A 26939-nucleotide genomic window follows, 5' to 3' on the forward strand; every position below is an offset into this window, starting at 1 on the left:
TAAAACTAAGTTGGCCAAATGTTGTGTATAGATGGTTGTAATCCTTTCAAAAGATCTTTTAAACATTGCGAAGTCCCCCTTCGTGCGCTTCCGAATAATCAGCTTCTTCAACCCCCCCCCCCCCCCCCCCCCCCCCCCCCCCCCCATCGGAAATTATGTTATGTTCTAGATCCACGCAGTCTCTGTGAATAATGATTACATAACTATCATGACCCCATGTCAGTTGTCATCCCTTCGCGTTCGGTACTAATAACATTTTTCTACCCATGCGCAGATAGTATCTACGGACTGGAAATGCCCCCCCCCCCATCACACTCTGTATAAACTGTATTTATTACGTCACCCCTTCAATATGGGCAAGGGGAGGGGGAATCCAATCCTCATTTAAATGAAAGTATACAAATAAGTCAATCTGAATGACGAACGTTTGAAATAAATCTAACCCATAATGAAAGAGTTATGAAAGTTTGAAATAAGATAAATGCGTTTCTCAAGTCAGCACTTTTGCCAATATATTGTGAGTCATCCAGAGTCACCCATTCAACAAATAAATGAAATGCTCGTTTTTGTTTGTGTTGGAACAAATAGAAAAATTGTATATCACTACATCACAGTGACATTCCGGTGTGGCCGATTTGAATTTTCCTTAAATGTAGTGAGTACTACTCTTAAAATGTTATAGCTGCGATACCTTAAGAGTCGATAAGAAATGCACCAGTTACACGTTGTCTCCTGGGTATCGACTGCACAGTTTTTCATGTGGTTTATTACTAAAGCAGTCACAAGGTGGCGCTAGAACAACCCATCCCTTTATAATGAAAGAGTCATCAATATTATCGTTTGTACATCTGTAATAACAATCATGTTTGCCTTTACCACAATTTTCGGAATCAAGTACCAGATTGATCACTTGCCATAACCTGATAACTCAATGCTTATATATCTTCTTGTACATATATCATACATGTAAGTTTTAATTGTCGTAGAGTTGTAATGAAACCAATGTTTATTATTTGCATTGTATCTTTATGTCTTCGCTTTTTTTAATATATTTACCTTTTTAAGAACACAAACACATTTGTATTTATAACAATTTGTCCTCAAACCACCACTATTAAAGAACAAGTTGTTTCCAGTCTTACCTTTTTTATCTTCCTTTGCTTGTACTGTTGTTACGTCGCATAACAATAAACTTCATATCATATTTAAATCATTAAATCAGTAAGGTGTGTACTGTACTTGTGTGAATAACAAATGAAGCATTCTACTGCATCTATAGGGCAACCCCTATTAATGATACAAGTGCAATCATAAATATATGAAAGAAACAACTCGAATACACTCCTACAATTATCAAAAACATATGTGTGTAAAATGCATATCGATAAAGAATCAAAAAATGAAAATTAATAATACTACTTGAGTTTCGTATGCACCTGTCAAGATACACATATTGGAATTATCACTTACAAAGGCAAATACTATTAGACACAATTACTTCATCTTCCAACACTTATATGTATATTTTGTATATGTTCGTGAAATCTTTCGTCACACGAACCTATTTGCAATACAATAAATAGTGCTACTCTAGTAGCAATCCAAGGTGTAGTTGTCGAAATAATGACTGACATAATGTGTACATGTATATACATTTATACATATAAAGTACATAATTATAATACAAAAGTTGGTTAAAGATATGTATTTTTTAACAACGAGTACATTATTTAGCTACATGCATTCCATGGGACTCAGTGAGTATAATCTCTGATCACGTTATGGTGATATGGAGTACTGACGTAAACTGCATTATTTGTATATTAATGCTTCGAGAATATACCGAATAATATAATATCAAACGTAATACAAGGCCATTACCAAATAGATCATTGTATTATGATATTATCCTAATTAAACGAAACCGTGTAAAATGAGACAAAACCGGAAGGCCTGATACCCTAAAATATACTACATGTATTATTTCACGTTCTGTTTTCTTTTCCTTTATCTCTCACCTGATCGTGTGGGAGGGGGGGGGGGTACTTAGCGTTGAGGGCGTGTAAAATAACATATGTTTAACAATCCACAATAGCTATAAGCATACATTTACTGCAGTATTAGGTTTTAAACTACAAAGTCTTGGGGAAAAGTAAAATTGCAAATTTAGATTAATTTAACAATTCTAAAATTCTAAAAAGGCAAACCAAATTGTTAACAAATGAATGAATGACGCGTACATCTAAAACCATATTCAACTTTGGAAACAACCCGAATTCGTATGTTTCCAAAAAATCTCACAACAATTCCCAAACAGCTGGATTTTTTAAAATGTACATCGTTGATCATCATTACACTTGATTCATAAAAAGTGCAAACAACATATTTGTACATAAGTGTTTCTATGTCTAAATGTAAAACAAGATGCTGCTTAGATAATTTGAAAAACTGTAATAAGGAGTGAAAATATTCCAAGTACGATGATGAAAATGAGGCATGAGTTAAATTCAATAACATAATTACCAACGACAATGCATAAAGCAGGTTAGTAGGGGCCTACATTGTCTAAACATGCATGTGAAATAAATTTTACTTCATTTCTCACGGAAGTTAACATGTTGACTACTGATTTAACATATCCCCCATAGCCTTAATACAGAAACAACCCGGTTCAAGTAGGGAATGGGTTAACAAATACCAGGAAGTAGATCAGGTATATATCAGGTATATGAGACAATGCAGCATGTCAACGTGACCGGGTAGTGTGTAGTCATCACTGGAACTCATCCAATGTGAGAAAAAAAAACGATGTCAGGTACAATGCAATGTACTATGTCAGCTGCGGCTGCACTGTGGCTCAATCAGTGTGGGTAATTTGGTATCGGTCAGAAAGAGGCCTATTAGAACCATCCTGAACAAAAAAACAAAATTATATTGCGACAACATTAATATTCAAGAATATTCAAGGACACAGAATTGTATTATTTACATATTCACTAGATTTGACATATAATTGATATACTCGTTTTTCCTCCGGGTGATAAGACCAAGAGTTTAATGTCTTTATACCGAAGCACAGTGGTCCAGGGAGGAACCAAACTCATTGTTTGTTGATTTTTGGTTCTTGCCCAGTTGAAAGATAATAGATTGAAGAATACCTCAATAAAATATATAATTACGGTATGCACAATAAGTGAATAAATTAACTCCTTCAAACAACAACACATATTCGCAGTTTTAGTGCAAAAGTGACTTATTTTATAACTCTTTCAATGTAACATAAAGTTTTTAAGTTATTGATATGAAATTTCTCTCACATATTCCTGACAGTTTTTTTCACTGCATGAATGGGTTAAAAATGGATAGAAACACAATATTTGCAATATATTATAGGGTAATTCACTGACAAATGGACTAACTATCCATTTTTTAAAATAAATCCAGAGGATATGTTTACATTACCAGGGATTTCCGCTTTAATTATATTACCGACAGTTTCTCTGATGTCTAAGCTTTAAGTTGATACCAGATTTATCTGCCCGATTCTGCCCGTTATTATGTTAGAGCCGATTTTCCTTGCCACATTGCCCCGAAAAAAGTGTTTATTTTGGTCCGCGGCTGAATCACGAAGGATTCGCGGTGATAAATTACGGCGCGTGGGGGCGCGTGACACTTGTTCTGACACCGCGGTCAAAAAAAAAAAAAAAAAAAAAATCAAATCCCTCATTTCATATTGATAATTTTTAATAAAGACATATCTATATCTTTAGTATTAGTTATCATTATATGAAAACACAAGGCCTCACTCCAATGACGTAGCATCGGTCTACGCACTGAAAGTGGCATTTTGGGGGAGGGTCTCACACCACTCTCACTAGGTGGATAAAATGCAAATTAACAAGGACAATTTTGAAAAGGGCAGGATATGGAATGTTCTTCTTTTTCATCATCATCATCATCATCATCATCGTCATCTTCTTTTTCTTCTTTATCCCCTTCCTCCTCCTTTACATTCTTATTTCTTTATACCGCCTTCTATCTCTCTTTCTCTCTCTCTCTCTCTTTCTAATTTTCACCATGCGGGAGTGGCACGTACGTGCCCCAGGGGCTCCCAATAGCTGCGCTACTGCTTTACCTAACGAATGATAACAGAAAAATTCAAAGACCAACAAAAAGCTTTATTTAACAATGACTAAGTATAATAATTCACAAGTTATTGAGTTGTAATGGAGGACACCAAAACAATAGAATCACTAAAAAAAGAAGAGGCCACAAGACGGCCCAAATTAGTGTAATGCGATCTAAAGAACATTAAGCCGAAACTGGAAATGGGTATGAAACAAAGCAAGGGCGCGGTGGAGTGTCTTACAAAGTGAGGGAAGCACTTACAGAAAAGGTCACTTTAGAGGGAGGAGGGGCTGCTACAAAACTTTCATAAAAGCGATAATTATCAAATACAACATTTAGGCATTGCTATAATATACCCATACAATGTTATTATTACATTATCAGGGATGGTTTTCTCTTTAATCGGTCGAAGATACTTCTCTATACTTTGCAGTTTTGCGTGTGTATTCTCAACATTTATAATTCGTGAGTTCCAATTGCAACCGATTATATCTCATCATAAGATGAAATAACCAATCCTCATGGGGTTTCAAGCACAATCTCATAATGAAAGAATGAATAAGGCCCTTAATGCGTTACTTATAAATGAAAGATAAACTATTAACATTTGGATGAAATTTGAGATAGAATTTGCTCTCAGTCGCTTTAAAGGTGCTATGTCCCATTTGCAGTCCTACAAAAATGACAAGGTTAAATTCCAATAGCATTTGAAAGATAATACTAATTTAGAACTCCCCTTAAAAAAAAGGGGGCTTGAAAATGTCTTTAAGTGGGAAAATAACGACTATTAGTTGTCAAATCGACTTAGGAGCTATAGAGCCAATAAGTAATAGTCTTGATTTTCAGACCATTGTACCGCATGGTCGTACGTTTTATGCGGTGCAAAGATTCAATCACTTTAATTGTGGCCATTACAAGAAGTGGGTTATTGATGTAGACAAATCCTTTACAGCTCACTTTATGTATGTTATTACCAAAGAAGAGGAAAAGCCAGTCAGTCACTCAATAGTGTCTGACAGTGAAGTCTAGCAAGTAAACGGGTTTCCTTGCATAATTTGAATATTATGACACTGCTAACGTTTAAATTTCACAGATAGGACATACATGACATATTCATAATTCCTGCAAAGTTCTACAGAATTTGAGGTTGGCTGCAAAAGGGACATTGTACCTTTAAATGAAGGGCACATTTTAGGGAAGCTCTGTCTTGAGTTTGAAAACCTCTATCTTTTTTAAATATTGATATTCTTGAACATAGTGCGATTGATCGCCTAGGCAGTCTATGAAGTGAAAATTCATGGGTTTCAAAGGATAACAGGTTTGAAGATGCCCACTTTAGCAGTTAAGTAGAATATGTAATGGTAGTTTATAAGGGCAATTATTTTAGTGTGAGAGGGCAAACTTTAAAAAATGGCACAGTTCTAATGAAATTCGGGACATTGTGCCCCCTGCCCCATCCCTAGCTCTACTTCCTTTCATTGTGGTGGTAGAAATAGGGTACTTATTACGATACAACAAGCTGCTCACATTCTTTAAAACCAAATATAGTTCTTTAGATAACCGCAAAATGGCAAACTGTGTAAAAGACAATGGGAAATGTAAGGAAAAAGGGGAATTATCAAAGGGCGATTATTATAAAGGAAAAACAAAAAGACACTTATCAGAAGGAAAATGGCACTTATTAAATAAAATAAGATAGGAATAGGAGTCATCCCATCTCTACGAACATATTGAGCTTTACGGCAACATCCTAGAAGAAGCTCGGAAAAAACATGTACAAAAACCTTAAATTTCACATTAAAAACAAGGGCTCAATGGAGGGGAAGGATGTTAAGTAGTAGTGCTCAAGTACCCCCCCCCCCCCTCCCCCGCTCATTCGCCGGCTGGCTGATTCGGCGCTAAATATTTTCTCACGAATTGGGCAAACAAATTGATCCAAAGTCCGTTGCCGTATACACTAGACCGCTACACCTCTCCCCTCTCTCTTCATCTTTCTCCCCCTCCCCCTCTCTTCTCTGCATGGAAGAGTCGTGAAATTCGATGATCCTATATGATCTGTCATGGTCGCAAAATATATAACTAAAGATAATGAAAACAAAACGCTCATCCGATTTAAATTCATTAACGGATTTTCTGTCATTTTCAGACGGTTGCGCAATTGTTGCAGAGGACTATATCACATATTTTTTAACAGCTGCTCAATATTGTTTGTAAAAGTAAAGTATATTACTAAAGTATATTATAGTATAGTATATTATTAAAGTAGTTATATGAGTTGCAGTCGAATCGTATCGTACAAATACACCATGTCCCAAATCGTTCTTACTTCTAACTTTCCTCAACCCCTTCCCTTTCTTCCCTCCCCCATCTCGCTCACCCTCTCTCTTCCCCTCTATTTCCCTTTTATTTCTATACCTCTCACTTTTCCTCTGTATCCTTCTAAATCTCATCATATTCCTCTGCTAGTTTTCTCCTCCCACTGTCCCCTTTCTGTTTTTCCTCTCCTCCTCCCCTCCTTCTCCCCATTTATCTACTTAACTCTAATTCAATGTTACATTACTTGAACAATTCATATTACATTGATGTATCTTGTTTATATATTCTTTGTACGTAGCAAAATTATGAATGAATAATAACATAGCAAACTATTTATTCCTATGATATACCAATACAATTTTTTCTATCTCTTTCCCTCTCCCTCTCTCTCTCTCTCTCGCTCGCTCCAGAATTATCTCCCTTGTCGCTTTCTCCTTTGTCTCATTCTATTCCTTTGCTTGTTTCCCTCTTTCCGCTTCTAACATTCCTGTTCTTCCTTCACCCTATTATGTTCATTTCATTCCTATTTAGTATTCAAGAACTGTTGCAATACCTCGCCTGTTATATACATTATATTCCGTGTAAAGACAGATATGTAACGTATAACAGCTATGGCCAATGAACTAATCTATAGTGTACCTACCCTCTCTTATCAACACTCTTCTACCTATCTGGCGCTCTTTTCCTTCCTCGGTCGCTCTGCTTAGCTTAGTTCTCTACTCTTTTACTAATCTCTTCTCTCCTTTGCCTTTAGCTTCTTCTCTTTCTCATTAATGATGAATATTTTACATGGTCTATATATATATATATATATATCATTTTGACAATTTGCAGCATATGTTTGTAAACACGTGCATGATTGTTATTGTTATTCATGTCAAGTTCGTTGTATGATTAAGATCATGGAATGTTCTCAATAAACCTATAAGTCATTCAGTCAGTTGTAAAAAAAAGGCATACATCAGAAATGAAAATGGGCAGTTAAAAAAACGGGAGAGGGGAATTCGTAAGGAGGAAAAGGTTCATTTGTCAAATTAAAAGGCACCTTGCAAATTTGATGAGGGGGACATAATAAAAGGAGAAGGGACACTTTAAAAAAGAAGAGCGGCACAATGCAAATTAACACTTTTCTTCCGTAAAAGGAAGCACTTCTGGTGTATTTGAAAGAAATAGGGGTATTGCACCCCCTCCCATTGAGCGCCGACTTTGTTGCAGATAAATAGCGCCCCGAATAGAGAGAAAGAGTCAAACGGAGAGCAAAATGGCGGAGGGGGCAATATTCAAAAACATAAAACATTAAACTCAGAAATAACCAATGGTAGAATTAAGAAATGGTTTAAGAATGGTAGCACAACTGCAAATAACAATTAAATGGAAAAAAATTAAAAGGGAAAATGAAACACAAAAAAAGCAAATTAAGGTTAAGTGAATGAGCTCATGGTATAACGATAGTGGCAGCCCCCCCCCCCCCCCTCTCCCCCCGAAAAAAAAGAGCCAGCAATGAAGTGATTAAAGAAATAACCAATCTCAATTTCATGCAAGGAATAAAGATAATAAATCATACTAAAAGTCGTACCATTGAAACAACACCGAAAACAAAGATAATATTTGATAACATGTTGAAGTGCAAATCTAGACAGTAGAAACAAAGTGAAGTACGTGTACAAATATAATAGGAACACATGGGAGAGAAGAATTATGAATTAAGTCATTTAGCAACGTTTCGATATTCTGTTGAGCATTTGGTGTCTAGGAAATGGGATAACAATGGCCAAGCCCCTAAATATCTTTCAGATTTGATTTCCTTACGTTCTTCTAGTTCTTTAAGAACTCTTCGATCATCATCAACCTTGCAGTTAACCCTCGGACCTCGTACCGTTACAAAATATGGCGATCGAGCTTTCTCAGTAAATGCCCCTATCCTTTGGAACAAATTACCAGCGCACTTTCATATTATTCATTCTCTCGACCAATTCATGTCCTTGCTGAAAACGCACCTTTTTAATTCATAAATAATATTCTGCAGTTGTGAGTCGGTCAAAGGAGGTGCACACCGTCTTAATTTTTGTGTGTTCGATCCTATGTTTGATCCTATGTTTGATCCTATGTTTGACCTCTTGTATGTATGTTTGATCTCACTCTTATCTTATTTTTTGTTATTATATATGCATGATTTATTGAATAAAGAACAGATGTATAAGTTGGTTATTTATTAGTGTGTGTTAAGTCAGAATATGGTGCGCTTAGAGACACCAGTATTAAGCGCCTTATAAATATTGTTTATTATTATTATTATAACAATCATCAACAACAATAAAGACAGAGACCCGGGACAGAGACAAAAGAATCTGATACGAGAACTCAAAAGAAAAAGAAAAAGTTTGAAAACTTATGAAGCAGAAGGAAATAATTTTGTAGAAAAAATATAACAGAAAGGAATTGTTAACAAATAAAATAGGCCTAAACATGTAAATAAATTTAGAAATTAGATATCGAAAATGACAATACTGAACAATATTAGCATCAAAGCGATTGTTATACAGATGAAAATGAGAAATGGTGAAAGTGTAAAGTGCATACAATGTGGAGCAATACTTACATGACGAAGCAACACAGAGAGGATGCCTCTTGATGGTGCTTGTTGAAGACCTTTGAGATGAGATTCCAGTCTGCCGAGCTTTCTAGTTCCACAGTGGTATAACCTATGTTCAGAAAACATAGTGATAGAGGTATTAGGTGCGTTGGCTGTTAGAGTAAAGAGAACAAATCAGAAAGAGAGAGATAGAGAGAGAGAAAGAAAGAGCGCGATAAAAGGGGGATAGATAGAGAAAGAGAGAGAGAGGAAAATATATAGTAGAGAGACATACAAAGAACTAAGAAATTAAGAAATAGAAACAGACAGAGAATGCGTAAACTGTGATACTATTAGTATTTTCATGTTGGGATTTATATATCTGATTTTTTTTTTCTTTCCATGAACGATTTAGTTGTGTAGGCCTTATTTAATGATTAGCAACAACATACACATACTCCGGGAGGTGGAGAGGGAAGGGGATAGATCAGGGGAAGTTTCATGAGGCCTTGAAATTGATATTAAAATTAATCGGATCAATTTTCAAGGCCTTAAATTGTATTTGATTTTAAGACATGTTTCATAATGAAATTTAAAAAAAAAGATTGAAGCTTTAAAATAAATTTCAAGATAAAAGGTATCATTTCTTTTCAAATTCCAGAGATGGTTCTTTTCAGGAGTAACAAACTAAACGAGTAGTTCAGCTTTCCCACTTTAATTATTTATCTTCGTTTCGAAAGGAAATATGTAATATTGCTTAAGCTGGTCAAATATCTATACAAAAAATTGTTTATATAATGTTTGAAAAAAACGTAAATAAATAATCCATGATATCATAGGTAATACGTATTCAAACTTTGTTCAATTTCCTCTGTATTTTTGACATATAATTTGTCCAGGGCCTCTCAGGAAATCACATTTAATACTAAGAGCCTGAGTAACCCTGTTCAAAAGAAAACGGACGAAAACAATATCCTAGTATTAATCCGATATGTTCAGCATTGATTTGCTTGAAAGGCGTAAACGACGGCCAACTTCAATTTAGTTATGTATCGGAAAATGGAGAATTATTTACGAAATTAATTGCCAATTAGGGGCAATTAATTACCATATGTTTTATATTTGTGCCCTTATTCCATTCATATAATCTCTCTCCCACCCCCCCCCACCCCATGCACACTCCCATTTGAACTCGTTCCATCCCCCCCCCCCACAAAAAAAAAATGAAAACTAGAAAAGAAAAAAGGGAACAAAGGAATAAATGAATAAAGTAAAACAATATAAAAGCTTTGCTAGGTTATTTGAATACTCCCCATCAAACGAACACACCATCATTGAATCACATCATTTCATGATAACTACCATGCGTTAGAGTCCAATCTCATCCATTCATTCTTTTCCCCAACTCCATTTTTTCTTTTTAAATGAAAAACAGTACATTGCTTAAATAGAAAATATAATTCACACAGATTTGTCAAGCTTTAAAGTATAATCGTTTTTATTTTGCTTGAATGCACGGAAATCTACACTTTGTATATGTTGAGCAATAGCAAATTAATTCAAGGGATACAATAAAAACATTTTCAATGACACAAATGAAAGTACTGCTATTGAAGTACAGTGTCACGTGAGTGACTTTTTTTAAATTATTTACACTGCTACCTCATCAGAAAACCACACCAGGACACAATTGTATAAGTTTAAATAAAGGTTTAATATTCAGCCAACAAATCGTGGCGTCAACAAAAAATCAACAGCACATAAACAATTTAATGGAACATAACTTTATAACAGGGCAGCTTCCATCTCGTGAGTCCCTCCTGGTCCTGTTCGCTTGGCCAGTCTCTAGACTGCGTAGAATCCCCGTCGACTTGACAGCTTATCTCGTCCCGACGTAACAAGTCTTTCTCAAGAATAATGTTTCTGCCACTAAATAAAACTACCTCGTGCATTAAACGTCTGCACCGTAGCACTGACTTGAAGGGTTCTGCCCATTATTCTACAGCAACTTACTTTTACCATTTCTTTTCCAGGTCCTTAACATTAAAAACCTTCTTGGTTTCCCAGCTATTTCTATTTCTCTCTACATTCAATAGCCAACCCAAAATCATGCATATCAAAACCCCCATATACTGTGTGTGTTAAATGTAAATAATGCATCCTACGCTTGGCTACCTCTAATTGACCTTAGAGTAGTACATTTCCTTTGAGTAGTACATTTCCCTTCTCGCCTGGATAAAATTCCTTTCATTACATACAGCCAGTTGTAAGCCATTGCAGCTAATAAATGCCACTGTCTACTCGGTGTAATTTGATGGAGATTAAAGGAATAACATTTGTGCTAAAGACTGGTCTTACCTATATGGTTGTTAATCTAAGGCATATACACATTCTCATGTGAGGTCATGCAGTTTGTGATTTTCTTAGGACAATATAAATCCGAGTTGATATAATTTCCTGCCAGAATGTTTTCACTGCAGTAACATTATTCAGTTGTTTATTGTGATGCTGTTCTTAGGCAAATGATAAAAATATTCAATTGAGGCTTTAACAGGTAATCATCAACACATGGTCATGCCAACAAAACCTTTAGGGAAAGTTCCAAATAGGCCCTCAAATTTATCCACTGCTGCTCAGATTAATTTGCCCCTTTGAAATTTGATATTTTAAGATTCATCACCATGAACGGATTTGTCTATGTAAAGTAAGTTTAAAAACAGTAAACCTCCATGACAGAATCATAGATTTTAAAATCAGCAACAACCCTTAATAAAATATTTCTCGAAAGTGCAGGCTGAAATAACAGCGCTAACTTAATATGGATAATGACTTTAGTTTTATCCTTAATCCTATAACTAGTATTTTGCTCTTTCTTCCGCAAGATTCTGACATTCTATTTAAAATAATAAAATTCTTGGATTTATCATTGAAAATCTTAGTTCTTTTAGACCTTACTTAATAAATTCTTATGAAACCAATAATCTCATACTCATGGCAAACTGCATGATGGCAAACCCATGGTACCCTGACTGAAGCATTTTTAATAGCTTCAGATGAATTAATCTGAAAATCTGTTTCAATGGAAGTCGTAGTTGAAAAAAGCGACAAGTCCACGAACTGTTTAGAATTGTGGTCCCTCTTGCTTAGAGCTGGAAAGGAGAGCTGTAGGCTGGCTGATGTTCCATATGAAGCATAATGTTGCAGGGGATTCAGGCACTGCAGTCTAGAATTTGGAATACAAATTTATGTAATAAAACAATTAATAACTACTACTGTAATTGTTCAATCTTTCTACAACTTTGTATTTCTGGTCATGTCAATTTCTTTGATTGGAAAATATATAAAGTAGAATGATATAAAACATTCTTTGAAAATATTGATACGAAAGCAGTTTAAGTTAAGAAAAAATAACAAATAATTTATTTTTAGGCTTTGGAAAAGAAAAATCGCATAACCATTTGTGTATGTTTTATACAATAGATACAATCTGAATTAGATCTCTAACAAGGACTATGAAAACTGTACTTACTCTTTGGGTTTTTTTTCTCTTTCATATCGATTACTGTAGAGGCATGGCAATGATGACAGGCACAAAACACACTAATACGATCAATTAAGTTTACTGGTAAACCATTACCCTTACCTTTTCAACTTGAAGAGATGAATAAGACCTTAGGTATGAATGGTCCAGATGCCATGAGTTTTGCAGTTCATGTAGATGCTACAGCTCTTTACTTTGCAACCTAAGATTGAAAACGGAGATAAACATATTTCATGAAGAGAGCAAATATATTTTTCAGAAAAATAGTTGTCACTTTACCTAATTTAATGTGTTCAACTGAACAAAAGCATATTTTCGTCAGTGATTCTAATTGTAATTAAAATGTTTTTGGTCCAACCCATTATGGTGGACTGTGTAATGTGGAAACTTCTATACACTCTGGACTTATCTTGCTTTTGACTATGATCCCAAACATTTCTTTAAAATCTTGATCTTGAACTAGAGCTTTTATTTGTAATATCAAACTAACAACAGTCAAATCTTAATCATGGATACTCTGATCTTGAACCGAACCCTATTGTACAGAGTTTGATTAAAACTACTCTCTGGGGAATAGAAGTAAAAGAGATGCCTTAAATGGTATATAACGAACAGAAAACAGCTTACATCATGAATATGCTAATTAGAGTTTGTTCAATCACATCTTTATACTTTCACTGTTTCCCTATTCTATGCACAATTGATCAAAATCTGGCTGATCAAGTATCTATGTTTTTGACCTGTCATGGTTGGCTTCCTAATAGATTCAGAACGCAACATTTTCAGTTTGTTATTGAAAAATCCAATATCCGGTATCTTAACCCTTTATCATAAATGAATATAAAAGACTATAAACTGAACAAAAAGTTAGTACTTTATTTCTATGTAGGTCTAGAACATGAAGAAGAAAAAGAACCTCACCCTTATTTCATGTCGGTGTTCAAACTTTGCTAAGATAATCACATCAAAAGGCCACTTAGTATGGTAGGATCTTGCAGTACACCTTGAACCAGATTACATTATGCAGATCCATATCCTTTCCTCGGGGCAGAGGTAGGATGAGAGACGTTGAAGACTATAGAGGTCTATTTCTTGGATATGACTCAAGAGTCCATGTCCACTCCATCTCTGACTCTGAAAGAAAAATGAAATGAAGAAAACAAAATATAGAGCTCGATACATGAGCCTACTCAGAGGCGGCGCTCCCGGGGGGGCAGGGGGGGGGCACAGTGCCCTCCCACTTTTTCAAGTACCCTAAAAGTGCCCCTTTTTGCATAGGAAAAGTGCCCCTTTTACTTTGACAAGTGCCCCTTTTTACAGAGGAAAAGTGCCCCTTTTATTTTGAAAAGTGCCCCTTCCCCTTTCCACCTCTGATAAGTGCCCCTTTTATTTTGACACGTACCCCTTTTTACAGAGGAAAAGTGCCCCTTTTCCTTTGAAAAGTTCCCATTTTCCTTTGCAATAATTAGTGTCCATTTTCCATTCTCATAAGTGCCTTTTTTAATCTCTAGTAAGTTCCCCTTTTTAGATACGAGAAGTGCCCCTTTTCCTTTGTAAAAAGTGCCCCTTCCCCTTTTTAACTTGGATAAGCGCACCTTATATTTTCACATGTGCCCCATTTCCCTTTTAATAAGTGCCCATTTTGCTTATGATAAGTGCCCACATTTAAAGAAGAGCCCTTTTCCCTTCTCATAAATGCCCCTTTTCCTTTTCATCCATGAAAATAGTTCCTTTTCAGTCTCATAAGTGCCTCTTTTCATCCCTTGTAAATGACCCTATTCAATTCTGAGAGATACTCGTTTTACTTTGACAAGTACCCCTTCCCCTCCTGATAAGTGCTCTTTTCATCTCTTATAAATGCCCCTTTTATTTTGACACGTCCCCCTTTTCCTTCCCAATAAATGCTCTTTTTTTTCCTTATAAGTGTCCCTTCTCCTTCTCATAATTACCCCTTTTCGTATTTGATAAGTGCCCCGTTTATTTTAATATGTGCCTCTTTTTCCTTTTAATAAGAGCCACTTCCCCCTTCTCATTACCCTTTTAACAATGATATGTGCCCAATTTCTTTTCTAATAAAGACCCTATCCCTTTTTCGTAAATGCCCCTTTTCACTTCTTATAAATGCCCCCTATCAAAATCTAATGGGCGCCTCTTTTCCATCGACAAATGCCCATTTCCTTTTCATCCCTGGTGCATGCCTCTTTTTTTAGGTGTAAGAAGTGCCCCATTTTCACCTCTGATAATTAGCCTTTGTACTCTGACACGTGCTCCTTTTCTTTTCTAATAACTGTCTTAACCCTTTCGATAAGTGTCCCCTTTTCCTCTCATCATCAAACGTGCCCCTAATTTCAAGCGACTAAAAGCAATTTTCTCCAAGGCTCGCTCGCTACGCTCGCTCGTAGTTATAGATGTTATGATTATGTAACTTATCAAAGATCTTTTCAGTCTTCCGTTATGAGAATGTGCTTATATAACCCCATCAGGATTGGGTCATTAATCTTTATAAGATGTATTTTTTTACACTGCGACCTCATAAATCTTTTAAAAAAATTCTCGCTCGCTTTGCTCGCTCGCAAATGAATTTTTAGACCATCACACTCAATTGCAAAGATGATACGCAAAATCTTATATGATGTATAAATAAAAACAAATATTGAAATCATCCCCGATAATGTAATCACAATATAGGTGTATATACCAATGTCTAAAAAATTGTATATTTTCCCTTTGAGATTTCCATTTAAAGTTGCCCTTTTTTCCAGAAAGTGCCCTTTTTTGTTGGTGCCCCCCCCCCACTTTGGAAGTCGCTCCGCCGCCTCTGAGCCTACTACATAACATTCTAGACCTAGAATCTATATCTAGTCTAAAATCGAACTTGTTACTGTTAGATGTAGACTAGATCTAACTCCTGTTTAATTTAGATCTCACAAACATACAAGTAGTCTAGCTGATCTAGGACTAAGGGACTAACTCTAAATTCTGATGTATCTAAGTTAATCCTGCACAAAAGGTGCAGTGTAGAGACTAGGTCTAGACTACATCAACCCTTAGTCCCTAGATCTAGTATAATGATGCAGACCAAAGCTACATTAAGATCTTATTCTTAATCAAGATCTAACTTGGTCTTGGGTCTGAAACTGTGGAGACAATTTTTTTTCTTTCATAAAATGTTAACGTTGAAACAATGACCCCGTCGATTGTTAATGTTATTATCAACATGAAAAAGGACCTACCGCACTGCCTACCGGCAAATAACAAAGTAGGCCTAGACCCTAGTCTAGATTTGGAAACTGAGCCTTAACCTCAATTATAGTCTAGATCTAGGCATAGATTCTACGCACTAGACTTTTTATCGGCGACCATTCAACGCGATGATTTCTAAAGCCGTGGTGGACTTATTTATTTTGTCATCAAACGCAAGAATAAACTATATTTCCTAATTAATTCAGACCTGTCATAACCAAATATTCAATGTCGTTAGACAAGTAGAGTTGGACATGCATGGATGTAATGAATGGGACGGAAATGCATGAACCAATGCAATTCGTCCATCTTATTTTTAGCTCAGAAGTTGGGGAACGCTATACCCTATTATTACTAGATCTAGTATTGATATTTATGTCAAATATCGTTCGGTTAAAAATGAGAAGAATACTTTCCTTCCACCAAAATTTGTTTTCAACAGAATGAATATTTTAGAAGAAAATGGAATTAACTCACTTTTTGAGGACCTCTCTTGCAGTAGTTTAGCGACGCAATTTTGTGGTTGAACTAAGTAACATCGACTAGCCTTGATCACAGAGCCCTTTGTTTAACCTTAAATTTATCAAGATCGATTCTAGCTAAATTTGATTCGATAAAACAGCTCAAGAGCATCAGTTTAAAGGCAAAAGTGATTCAGCCTTTAATAAAAAATATATTTTCAAAGATATTCATGCACGTAGCCACGGGGGGGGGGGGCTTGGTTGAACTTTGTTAGACCCCTCCCCAGGACGTCGATCAATTACATGTAGATCTAGCTAGGTCTATGTGCCCAACAATTTTGGATTTTTAATACAGGCATTCAAATTATATTCATTGCTAGTGACTAAGCCCTAGTCTACTTAAAAATTATAAAATAAGAATAGGCCTGTTTACTAATGATATGCGAGTGACGTCATAATCCCTCGCACCCTAGCGATTGTTACTACGTAGGGCAAGCTTTGCGTGGTGCGGCACGGTCGCCACATTGTTTTTCCATGCCCGCTACGCTATACACATACAAAGCCATTGCTAGCGACCGCGACGTTTTTTCACCCTAATTTCTACAATGGCATCGCCTTCGACATCGAGTTGTAGTTCCAGCAAGCCGTTTTCGCAGTGGACAGTGAAGGAGCTCACCGATTATTTAAGAAAGAGAGGAGTTACGACATCAGGGTACAACAAACAGAAACTAGTTCAACTTGCGACTGCTGTGGCCGATATCGCTTTGCCCCAAGACCCGGACCTTGCGAGCTTCGACTCCGCACGGTCGCTGCGGGAGAAGTTGGAGCGTGCGGGGTGCTCGTTCGACGACCCAATGAAAATCACCGGCTACACCGAGAACTTTGAAAGTATACCAGATTTCGGATTATACGACATTTTCAACTACCTGATAGTAAATAGAACTGACTACGACAGAAAGAAACTCAAAGCATATAATATGTCGATTCCAAAGTCCTTTCTTCCACAATTCTTAATCCATATTTTACACTTCTCCAGGTTCGTCTTTGGTTTGGGGAACGGGATGAAAAACACACCATTCATATGGGGTCTGTCTGCGTACCGTGAATCGCTGTTACACGTGCCGTAACAGCAATGCTTACCTCCCATTTTTGCGATATTTCGTCGGATTTCGGAAAATAAAATCGAAGATTTGTCATATACAACTGAGAAAAACTATATTTATTTTAATTATATACCCTAAGGTTGGAAAACAAACAGTTTTAAACGAAGTTTATCCGACGATGATCAGCCTTTTTTTCCTCGCATTCCCCACATCGCCGTATACAAAGTGTGTGTAGCAGGGCCGTAGCAGACACTGCGCTCGGTTTGTTTGCCAGAGCTTACAACCGTGTGCAAATTTAAAGGTCCGTGAATACATTAGTAAACAGGCCTATTGAGAGCGATAATCAAACAAAACCCATCTTAACTTTCAGTCATAGACTTGGAAATTACACCCACGTTTTAACCTTTGCATCTTTTCACGCATTTGTATCATTATGCTTTACTACTGCAAAGTAACTGAATAGAATAATCTAGTAGGATTTTAATTTATTTTATACTAGATTTGAACAAGAACCTACCACACGCATGACATCGTCTTCACCCGTCTGCAGCACTCGATGAGGTCAACCAAGTCTTCCTCGTCTGTGCACTTCACCCTGGTCAGATCTAGCCACTGCAGGTTCTTGGTTTGTTCTCTGATCAGAAGACCCAACCCTCTCATCGTCTCTCTCGATACACTGCTCTTCTCTGATGGGAGTGAGTCCGGTGCTGTAAGGTTGATGCTTGTGAGCTGCTGTCCTACGGTCCGACGAAGACCAGCCGTGATTTGAGGTATGTCTCTCTCTGCATCATCGATAGTGATATCGATCTTTTCCAGGCCATGTAGCGATGAGAGCAGACCTTCATAGCTTTGTGACGTCACACTCTCGGCTGATAGCTTTGTGACCGATAAAAGCTCAGGAGGAGATGGAGTGAAACTGAGAGAGGAGTCTGAGATAGTGAGATGGTTCAGTGAGATGAAGGATCTGAGACAGGACCACATTCTGGCAGTCATCTCAGTAGATAGCCGACATTTCCTAACCTGCAGGATGGATAACATAGAGAGAATAGATTTTTACATCTACGTAAATGCTATTATGCGAAACCGGGTACATAATGAAACCCCCTTTTGGATTAAAGCATAACGGTGGACATTAAATGAATAATGATAATATCAGTATACATGACTAGTAGGGCGCACAGCGATCTCGGGAATATGATAACGCGGGAAATATATCTCACTTGTGATTTTTCTTTTTTTGTTTGTATTCTTTTAATCCAATTAGTATAATATAGCCTTGATTGCACTTCGGTAACATAAATTAATGGTAATTATCATTTCATGCATTGTGGGTTTTTTTCTCGAGCCGTCCAACCTTAGTGTCAAATGGGCGCTGCTATGGCATTGTAAATAATGGGTACGAGTATAGGGTTGTTTGGATAGGGTATGACTAAAAAAATACACTAATTTGACCATAATGTTCAATATAACCATCGACAACTGACCGGAAGATAAATATTCCAGTTACAATCCTCACCATCGATATCACATGACAAGCTGTTGCCCATTCACGCCTTTGTATCTGTAAGAGTTATTTTGATTGCATTACTTGAACAAAAAGTGATTTGCGTTTTCCCGTCAGGTGCTAATAGTAAATCGCTTTCCTAAATATTTGTAGTCGTATTTGCTTACCTGGAAACCCGATTCTCGATCGTATTCGAAACATCTACCATCAAGAGATCTATAGTAATTGAAAAAGAAAGTTGGAAGCGAATACAAGAAAAATAACACAAAAAGTATGGGAATTGTGTTAGGGGCAGTATGCAAGATTTTTTTTCAAGGGGAGGGTTTTAAAATTTGAAAATCGCGCCGATTTGTTTTTGTTTTAAACTTTTAAAAAATGTTATGGGGTTTAACCCCCCCCCCCTCCCCTGCGTCACACCTGTTTGGGGGATTCATGAAATATCGGACACGGCCTGTGAGTATTGTTTGATAAAAACATGCAGCAGGTCCTAGTGAGTTGAATAAGTAGAGACTTTAAGACTTTATTTAGCATGACAAACGATGGCAGGCGTTGTGAATAGTACCGTGGGAGTTTAAAAGAAAATAACTGTGTAAATGTTTACATTGTCAGTATGGGATGCAAATAAGTAGGGTTATGAGAAGTTGAGAACAATATAATAATGATACTCCAAGTGACCCCCACAATACACAAATCCCGTGAGAAGCCCTTGAGCTAGCTGGGGTGGATTGGAGGATTCCCATGGAAAATTATCGCATTGAATATTTGATAGTATTTGCATGCCCCCTCCTTTCATCTTACCAATTTCAAATATATTTGTAATTTCCAGCAGTTTGTGTAGTGTGTTTATTTTTACGGATCTTGAATTGATAGTTCGTAATACGTGCAAGGATGTTAACATGCAATTTGATGGAACAAAAGCACACACAAACTAAACTATTAGTCGCCTTTAATAGTTTACAGTTAGACTTCCTGTTTGATTTTGTCTACTTTAATTTCATTGATAAATGTATGAACATCTACTCGATCTCACTGTAAATGCAGACTATCCAATGCTTTCAAAGTTGACGACTCGACAAGTTCAACCAAGTCTTCTTCGTCCAAGCACTTCACTCCGGGCAGACAAAGCCGCTGCAGGTCCTTGGTTTGTTCTCTGATCAGAAGACCCAGTCCTCTCATCGTCTCTCTCGATACACTCTGCTTCTCTGATGGGAGTGAGTCCGGTGCTGTAAGGTTGATGCGTGTGAGCTGCTGTCCTCCGGTCCGACGCAGACAAGCCGTGATCTGAGGTATGTCTCTCTCTGCATCATCGATAACGATATCGATATATGTCAAGCCAGGAAGCGATGAGAGCAGACCTTCGTAGCTTTGTGACGTCACTCTCTCAGCTGATAGCTTTGTGACGGATGGAAGCTCATGGGTAGATGAAGGGAAACTGAGAGAGGAGTCTGTGATGGTCAGAGTACGTAGCATCGAAAATGATCCCAGGCAGGACCACAGTCCACTCGTCACGCCGGTAGTTATAGTAGATTCCTCTAACTTTATAGTCATAACCTATCGTTAAGATAGAAAGATTTAAGAAAAGGAGATTTAAAGAGAGATTGTAAGAATTAAATAACATTAATTAGTTGATCTCTTGTTCTTATGCGGTAATCATTAAAGCAATAAAGACTGTAGCCTGATCTTATCTTAGAATATTATCCGGTAAGTAGTGGGAGCTCCCTCCCCTACTCATTTACATTAATAAGTAAAACATTTATTATCTGTCAAGTTGAATAAACGGCTCCTATGTTTGACGTAAGTTACATGCATATATTGACTGTCCCTCGTCTTTTCTCTAAATGACTAGACCCTAGGACCTTTGTTATCATTTTGTTTCAATTTATTGTTTTTTATTTCTGTTATGTAGTAGGCCTACCTTGTTTGAGGCTGTCGTTGGGCAAACATAGAATGATAAACATACGTATTGATCATTGTATCATGCAGTATGATTTATTACGATGCAGTTAATTATGAATAAGAATAAATTTACACAAATATATTAGCTCTTTGACTTATAGTTGCAGCAGAGAAATGAAAATTTAAACAAGCTTTATGAAATGATTATTGTAAGCATATTTTGTGAAATCAAAATGTGCATACCTGACGTTTAAGTTGCTGTGGAAGATTTTGCATCCCAACGACGGTGTAGACAGTCGGTGACTTCAGAACAATACTCTCTGCATTCACACATCTTTGAACCAACGAAGACACGTTTCCTTCGGTACCCTTGGTCTCTGATGAGCAGTCAAGAAGAATGCGATATCGCTCGCTCTCATCCAAAAAGCGGTTGGAAAGAAGCGCCTCCATTATTCGTATGCAAAGGCTGTTATCTGTGCCAGCAGCAAATCGGATGAGATTCTCATAATCCCCGATGTTTGCCTTGATGTTTCGCAGCAGTCTGTCTAACTTAGAAATCTTCAGTCGTAACATATATTTCTTCGTTTTAGCAGCAAGGTATTTCCCAGCCGAGTGTTCCTGAACGAGTTTGTGATAAAACTCAATGGTCGTGGAAGTGGTTTTGTGGGATTGTGGGAGCCTTGTCGTCGGAATCGTCATGTTGGATAACAACCCAAGCTCACATGCCCTATCAAGGATAGCAGGAATTTTTCGAAAATCATGGGGCGTAAAAACTATTTTTTTGGAGTCGTCTATTAGACCAGCTAGAGCAACCTTACCCAGTTTACGAATGATTTCGATTAGTTCTTCTTTTGTTATTTCGTCTTTTGAATTTGATTTGGCATTGGCATGGTGCATCAGAAAATCATTCACACTGTCTAATAATTCTGTTTGAGTTGCAGTTTCAGTGTTTAACATCCCCTCGCTCCATAAGTGACAGACCATGAGACAAAATAAAGGTGTTTTAACAAGCTCATTAATCAGTGGTTGGTCATCAAGGTAAACCTTCAGACCATGTCCATGTCCACGACAAGGATTCAAAGTTGAAGCAAAGAACTTGTCGATGTACTCTCGTGAGCTCTCTTGCGAGAATCCTTCGATCCACATCTTTGTGTATACCGTTGGAAGATCATCTTGATTGAAGAAGTTCTCTAGGTGAGGGCGTGTTGTTACAAGGACCCGACACTCTGGAAATTCCTCCCAGCGGATGACACTGACCATATTGCTCTCTGAGCTCCGGTTTGAAGAAGAAATACCTGCATACTCATCTAGTCCGTCTAGTATGATGTGACATATTCCCTGATTTTCTCTAATGAAACTCTCCAGACCCTCTGGTGTGAGATCATCAACATCATTCAAAAGCTGGGATTTAATTGCTTCTCCTATCGATGTACGCTGACTTGTGTTTCGGAATTTCACCACAAACAGAAGTGGCAGTAGTTCTAATGCTGACCCCTTTTCTCTATGAACCCAGTCGTATGCCATCTTAGCAACAGCCGTGGTCTTCCCTCGTCCAGCTGGGGCCGAAATGAGGATTCGAGCTGGCAGTCTTCCGTTTACTTTCGTCGAAAAAATGTCAGCAACAGAACCCTGGAGTATTTCCTTCTTTGTAGTGTCTTGTCCACGAGCGTCCTTCGTCACCATTGTGACAACCGTGTGCATATCTTTGAACTCGGCATAATCACTTTTATCCCACGGTTTCATAGGAATTTTGCACAATTGATTAAGGTACTTATTCTCCAACTTTTCTCGACATCGTTGAACGGTCAATGATGGCGAGATCTTCTTACTGGAAATATCTGGAATGATGCAAACATATGAGACAAAGTGACGTATTGCACTCCCATGATCTCAGCCCTTTTCCCAACTAACCAATTTGGTTCGTTAAGTTTAAAAAACAAATGTTTTAATACATCAGGTTTCATTGTTCAGACATGTTCCTCGTTCCCCATGAAGCAAAGGCCGGGAAACACACGTGAGGAAAATCCAACTTTAATAGCAAACTGCTCTGACATGAAGCAAACAAATTTAGAGAACCAGTCTGGCGAAAGTTTAAACGAAATTGGACAACCAATAATAGCGTTTTGAGTTGTTATAAGTTGCAGTCCCCATACGTAAATGACGCAAGGGCATTTCAAATTGACAGAATCGGTAATGTTACTGTAATGTATAATACATCTTTCCCATTTTTGTCCAACACACGAATGAATAAAATGTCAATTTGTCGAATGTCTTACTCAGGAAGATTGTGAATTTTTAAAAGGACATATAATATATATGCTATCCATAGTATATTTTGAATAGTACACCAAGGGAAAGTGTGTTTATAAGAAGAACAACAATTAATGTTATTTTTTGTTCACGACAAACGGGAGAGTTGTCTGTATCTCCGCCACAATCCACTGACCAAATTGCCGATGTGAGCTTCGCAAATATATGTATATAGTCAGGCGCGGATCCAGGATTCTTAGAGGGGGGGGGGGGGGGCAATTATTATTTTTTTTTGCTCCCGCAAATTTTAAAATCGCGCCGGCCGAAAATTCGCTCGGGGGGGGGGGGGTAGTGAGTCCTAATTTTTTTTTCGGCCGGGGGGGGGCACGTGCCCCCTTCCCCCCTAGATCCGCCACTGATAGTGATGACATAATTGGAAGATTCAAAATGTTCTTGTTGTTGGTTCGAATTACAATTTTCGCTATTCAGTTTCTCTTATTTTATTCTGCTTTCACACAAATTAACTCAATACAAAGAGTCAATTGCCCTTAGTCGCTAAATATCTCTTCAAATCGATATCAAAATTGAGAAATTTTAAGATTCTTGAACTTGATTTTGTTCTACCTTATATATTCAAAAGAGTGCTGCTTTTTACAAAATTCAATTTAATAGTACATATAGGTGGAATATTTTTGTTTTACCCCAATTCATGGAATTATTTTAAAAATAATTTAAAAATAATAGATCTAGATAATAGTAAACATTCTCAGATTTTATTGAATAATAATTTGACAATGTGTCTTTTGCGTGACTGCTAAAGCATGTGTATGCTACTAGGCTTATCAAATAGGGGACCTACGCCCTTAAGTCATAAATGACAGTAATGAGGATTAATGCCCCACAAAAGGCCACTAATATAGCACATCGACACGGTTTTGATCCTGGGGCCTCATAGTTACGAGGCCATTGCTTTGTCACTGAACCATGACTGTACGCAGCGGGGGCTAGGGTAGGGGGCAGTTTCCATAAATAAAAAATAAATAAAAAATGCAATAAATTTTCAATAATTTATTGCATTTTACCCCGGTTTCCAACATAATTTTTTTTATCTGGGTGGCCATGCATTATGGCTCAAGGCATGGGCACACAGAGGATTTGTTTATGTTGGGAACCGGGGTAAAATGCAATAAATTATTGAAAAATTATTGCATTTTCTGTTTGTTTTTTTATTTATGGAAACTGCCCCCTACGATAGCCCCCGCTGCGTACAGTCATGGTTCAGTGACGAAGCAATGGCCTCGTAACTGTGTGGCCCCAGGATCAAAACCGTGTCGATGTGCTATATTAGTGCCCTTTTGTGGGGCATTAATCCTCATTACTGTCATTTATTACTTAAGGGCGTAGGTCCCCTATTTGATAAGCATAGAAGCATACACATGCTTTAGCAGTCACGCAAAACACACATTTGTAAATTATTATTCAATAAAATCTGAGAATGTATACTTTTATCTAGATCTATTATTTTTAAATTATTTTTTAGATAATTCCATGAATTGGGGTAAAACAAAAATATTCCACCTATATGAGCGACAGTGTATCTATTTTTTATTGAAGCCGGGTGCCTTTCTCCCCAACTTTTTACATTTTTGAATTCAGAATATTTGTATTACTTTTACATGTTATTGATAGAAGGATAAACGGATGAGCAAAAAAATAGTACACGTTCGACATGGCTTTTCCAAGAGTCAAATTATGATCGGATAAACACAGTAAATAGCATCAAAACATCATCTACCCTCCCAAACGTGCTGCAAGAGACTCCTCTAAATATAGACGACAGAGAGACAGAGGATGAGTTGAGACGACCCTGTCTTTACGACTTCATACATTTCGTTTTAAAAAGATTGTGCGCAACTTAGGTAGCTTCTAAATAAAAATTCATCACATCTTTGACCTTGAATCATATTACACGGTAAATGGTAATTAATACCATATTCGTAATTGTACTACCGCGGATGATTGAGCAGCAGGCTTTTCAAAACGTTTTGTCAAAATTCTCATGTACCAAGTTTAGGCTGAGGCAATGAACGTAGGTAAAAAGGCATTGAGTGTGTGTTACCTCAGTTTAAAAAAAAAGTTGCTTACTTATTTACATTGACTAATAAACAGTGGATATGAAAAAGTATTAATATCTAATCGAACCCAATAAAATACAGATTACAAACTAAATTTATGATACTTTCTTCGTTATGATTATAATATAATCATGACTTCATTCGCATCCCTTGTTTTAGGTAACCCGTTTCATTGAGTGATACAACATGGATTAAGTTTATTTGGAACGTTATTTTTAAATGAAAGTTTACTGTACATTTCTGTAATACCTAACATCATAATATGTGTTTTTATTGCACTTGGGTTTAGTAACCTTTTATTTGCTATTCGAGAAAAGCACAATATGCGCTTTACTTGTGTGAAATGGCGCAGTTGACAAGTTGGCAGAGATAAATTTAGCTACCATGAGACATGAAGTTAGTAGAACGAAAAAGTGCGTGCAATATGGTTGACCTACATTCGATCTATCATGCCAAACTTGGTATGATTTTGACAACACTTTTTAAAGACCCTGGTGCTCAATCACCCGTGGACTAAATAATATGAATAGTTTATCATTGGACAGAAACAAGTTACTTAACATCATAAATTAGATTTCATGGATATATTCTAATTTCATGTTTTCAATTTGTTTGTACAGGTATAAGTGGTGATTTAAAGCACTCTGCATGGCACTATTAGACCCACCTGGAATAATCGGTGTCCTCTTGAGATATGTACTAGCAAGCATGACCAGCTCAGCGTCAATGAGACCTTGTTTCAGTCTGATATGCTGGTCGCAGGGCTCCACGGTCTGTCTCCAGTCAAACAGCATGTCACGTGTTCCCTTGCAAGTAACCCGTCCTTCTATCCTATTGGTCTCTGTGTATCTATTGATGTCTGCGACCCTGAATCCGAGTGTTCGTCCTAGGGCCTCCATCTGCTCACCCGTCTCGATGTCTTCAGCCAGCTTGGAGAGAAGAATATCGGCAATACCTTCATGAGCCGCCATACCTGTGGAGAAAATAATCAAGATTAAAGTTTAAGAAACGTATTATGAACATTAGAGTGGGACAATAATTCAATGTTGTATGTCAACAGGTCTGCATTCATCATGGATATGTAGCAATTATCTTCTATCAGTGTGGATGCGAGATTGCGGGCTTTGAAATGTTAAGAGTATCAGCACTGTTGTAGAGAAGTAGGGTATTGACGATTAAGGTATAGGTAATTAGACACCTTAATAACCCCAAACTATGATAATAAAATAAAGACAACCATGGAAAACAAGACATTACTGTCCATGTAATGGCCTATAAACATAGTTGCTGCCTTTTAAGCATTGCCGGTTTCATTTTTCGTTATGCATATCCAGAGGCAGTGCTCCCAGGGGGGGGGGGGGTGTCATACTGCTCCACTTTTCAAGTACCTGAAAAGTGCCCGTTCTTACGAAGGACCCCTTTTATTTGTGATAAGTGTCGCGTTTACTTTGACAAGTGACTCGTTTCCTTTGTAATAATATTGTCTCTTCCAACACGGGGGGGGGGGGGGGGGCTTGGACGGTGGGTGGGGGGGGGGAGCTTGGACGGTGAAGGTGTACGTCGGCGCCATACACGATCAGTGGCGGATCCAGGGGGGGGGGCCCCCCTTGAGAAAAAAATCATGTAAAATCACGTGATTTTTACCTTTTTGGGGGGTTGGCCCCCCCCCCCCTTGGCGCTCAAGGGGGGGGGGGGTGCAAATCGATTTTTTTTTTGAGGATTAAAAAAAAAATGTGCTCACTACCCCCCCCCCCCCCCCCCCCCCCCATCATTTTTGGCCAATTGGGACC

General features: G+C 37.4%; 2 protein-coding genes and 1 long non-coding RNA gene across 3 annotated transcripts; all 3 read right to left on the reverse strand.

Moving 5' to 3' along the window:
- Positions 1-12109: 12109 nt before the first annotated feature.
- On the reverse strand, positions 12110-16387 carry LOC115927127. Its single transcript, XR_004065434.1, has 4 exons — positions 16278-16387; positions 13479-13691; positions 12660-12759; positions 12110-12239 (listed from the first exon to the last, which is right to left on the reverse strand). It is a non-coding gene; the product is annotated as an uncharacterized LOC115927127 (long non-coding RNA).
- A 1490-nt stretch (positions 16388-17877) lies between these two features.
- LOC115927734 lies at positions 17878-20232 on the reverse strand. Its single transcript, XM_030993961.1, has 3 exons — positions 19899-20232; positions 19036-19084; positions 17878-18384 (listed from the first exon to the last, which is right to left on the reverse strand). Exons 1-3 carry the CDS (start codon positions 20042-20044, stop codon positions 17878-17880), a joined length of 702 nt encoding a protein of 233 aa, XP_030849821.1. The 5' UTR covers positions 20045-20232.
- Positions 20233-20279: 47 nt separating this feature from the next.
- LOC115927735 lies at positions 20280-26276 on the reverse strand. Its single transcript, XM_030993962.1, has 3 exons — positions 25817-26276; positions 21013-22602; positions 20280-20419 (listed from the first exon to the last, which is right to left on the reverse strand). Exons 1-3 carry the CDS (start codon positions 26118-26120, stop codon positions 20280-20282), a joined length of 2034 nt encoding a protein of 677 aa, XP_030849822.1. The 5' UTR covers positions 26121-26276.
- Between the last annotated feature and the right edge of the window lie 663 nt (positions 26277-26939).

This window comes from Strongylocentrotus purpuratus, unplaced genomic scaffold (genome assembly GCF_000002235.5).
Source record: "Strongylocentrotus purpuratus isolate Spur 01 unplaced genomic scaffold, Spur_5.0 spur5_scaffold_20, whole genome shotgun sequence".
NCBI lineage: Eukaryota > Metazoa > Echinodermata > Echinoidea > Camarodonta > Strongylocentrotidae > Strongylocentrotus > Strongylocentrotus purpuratus.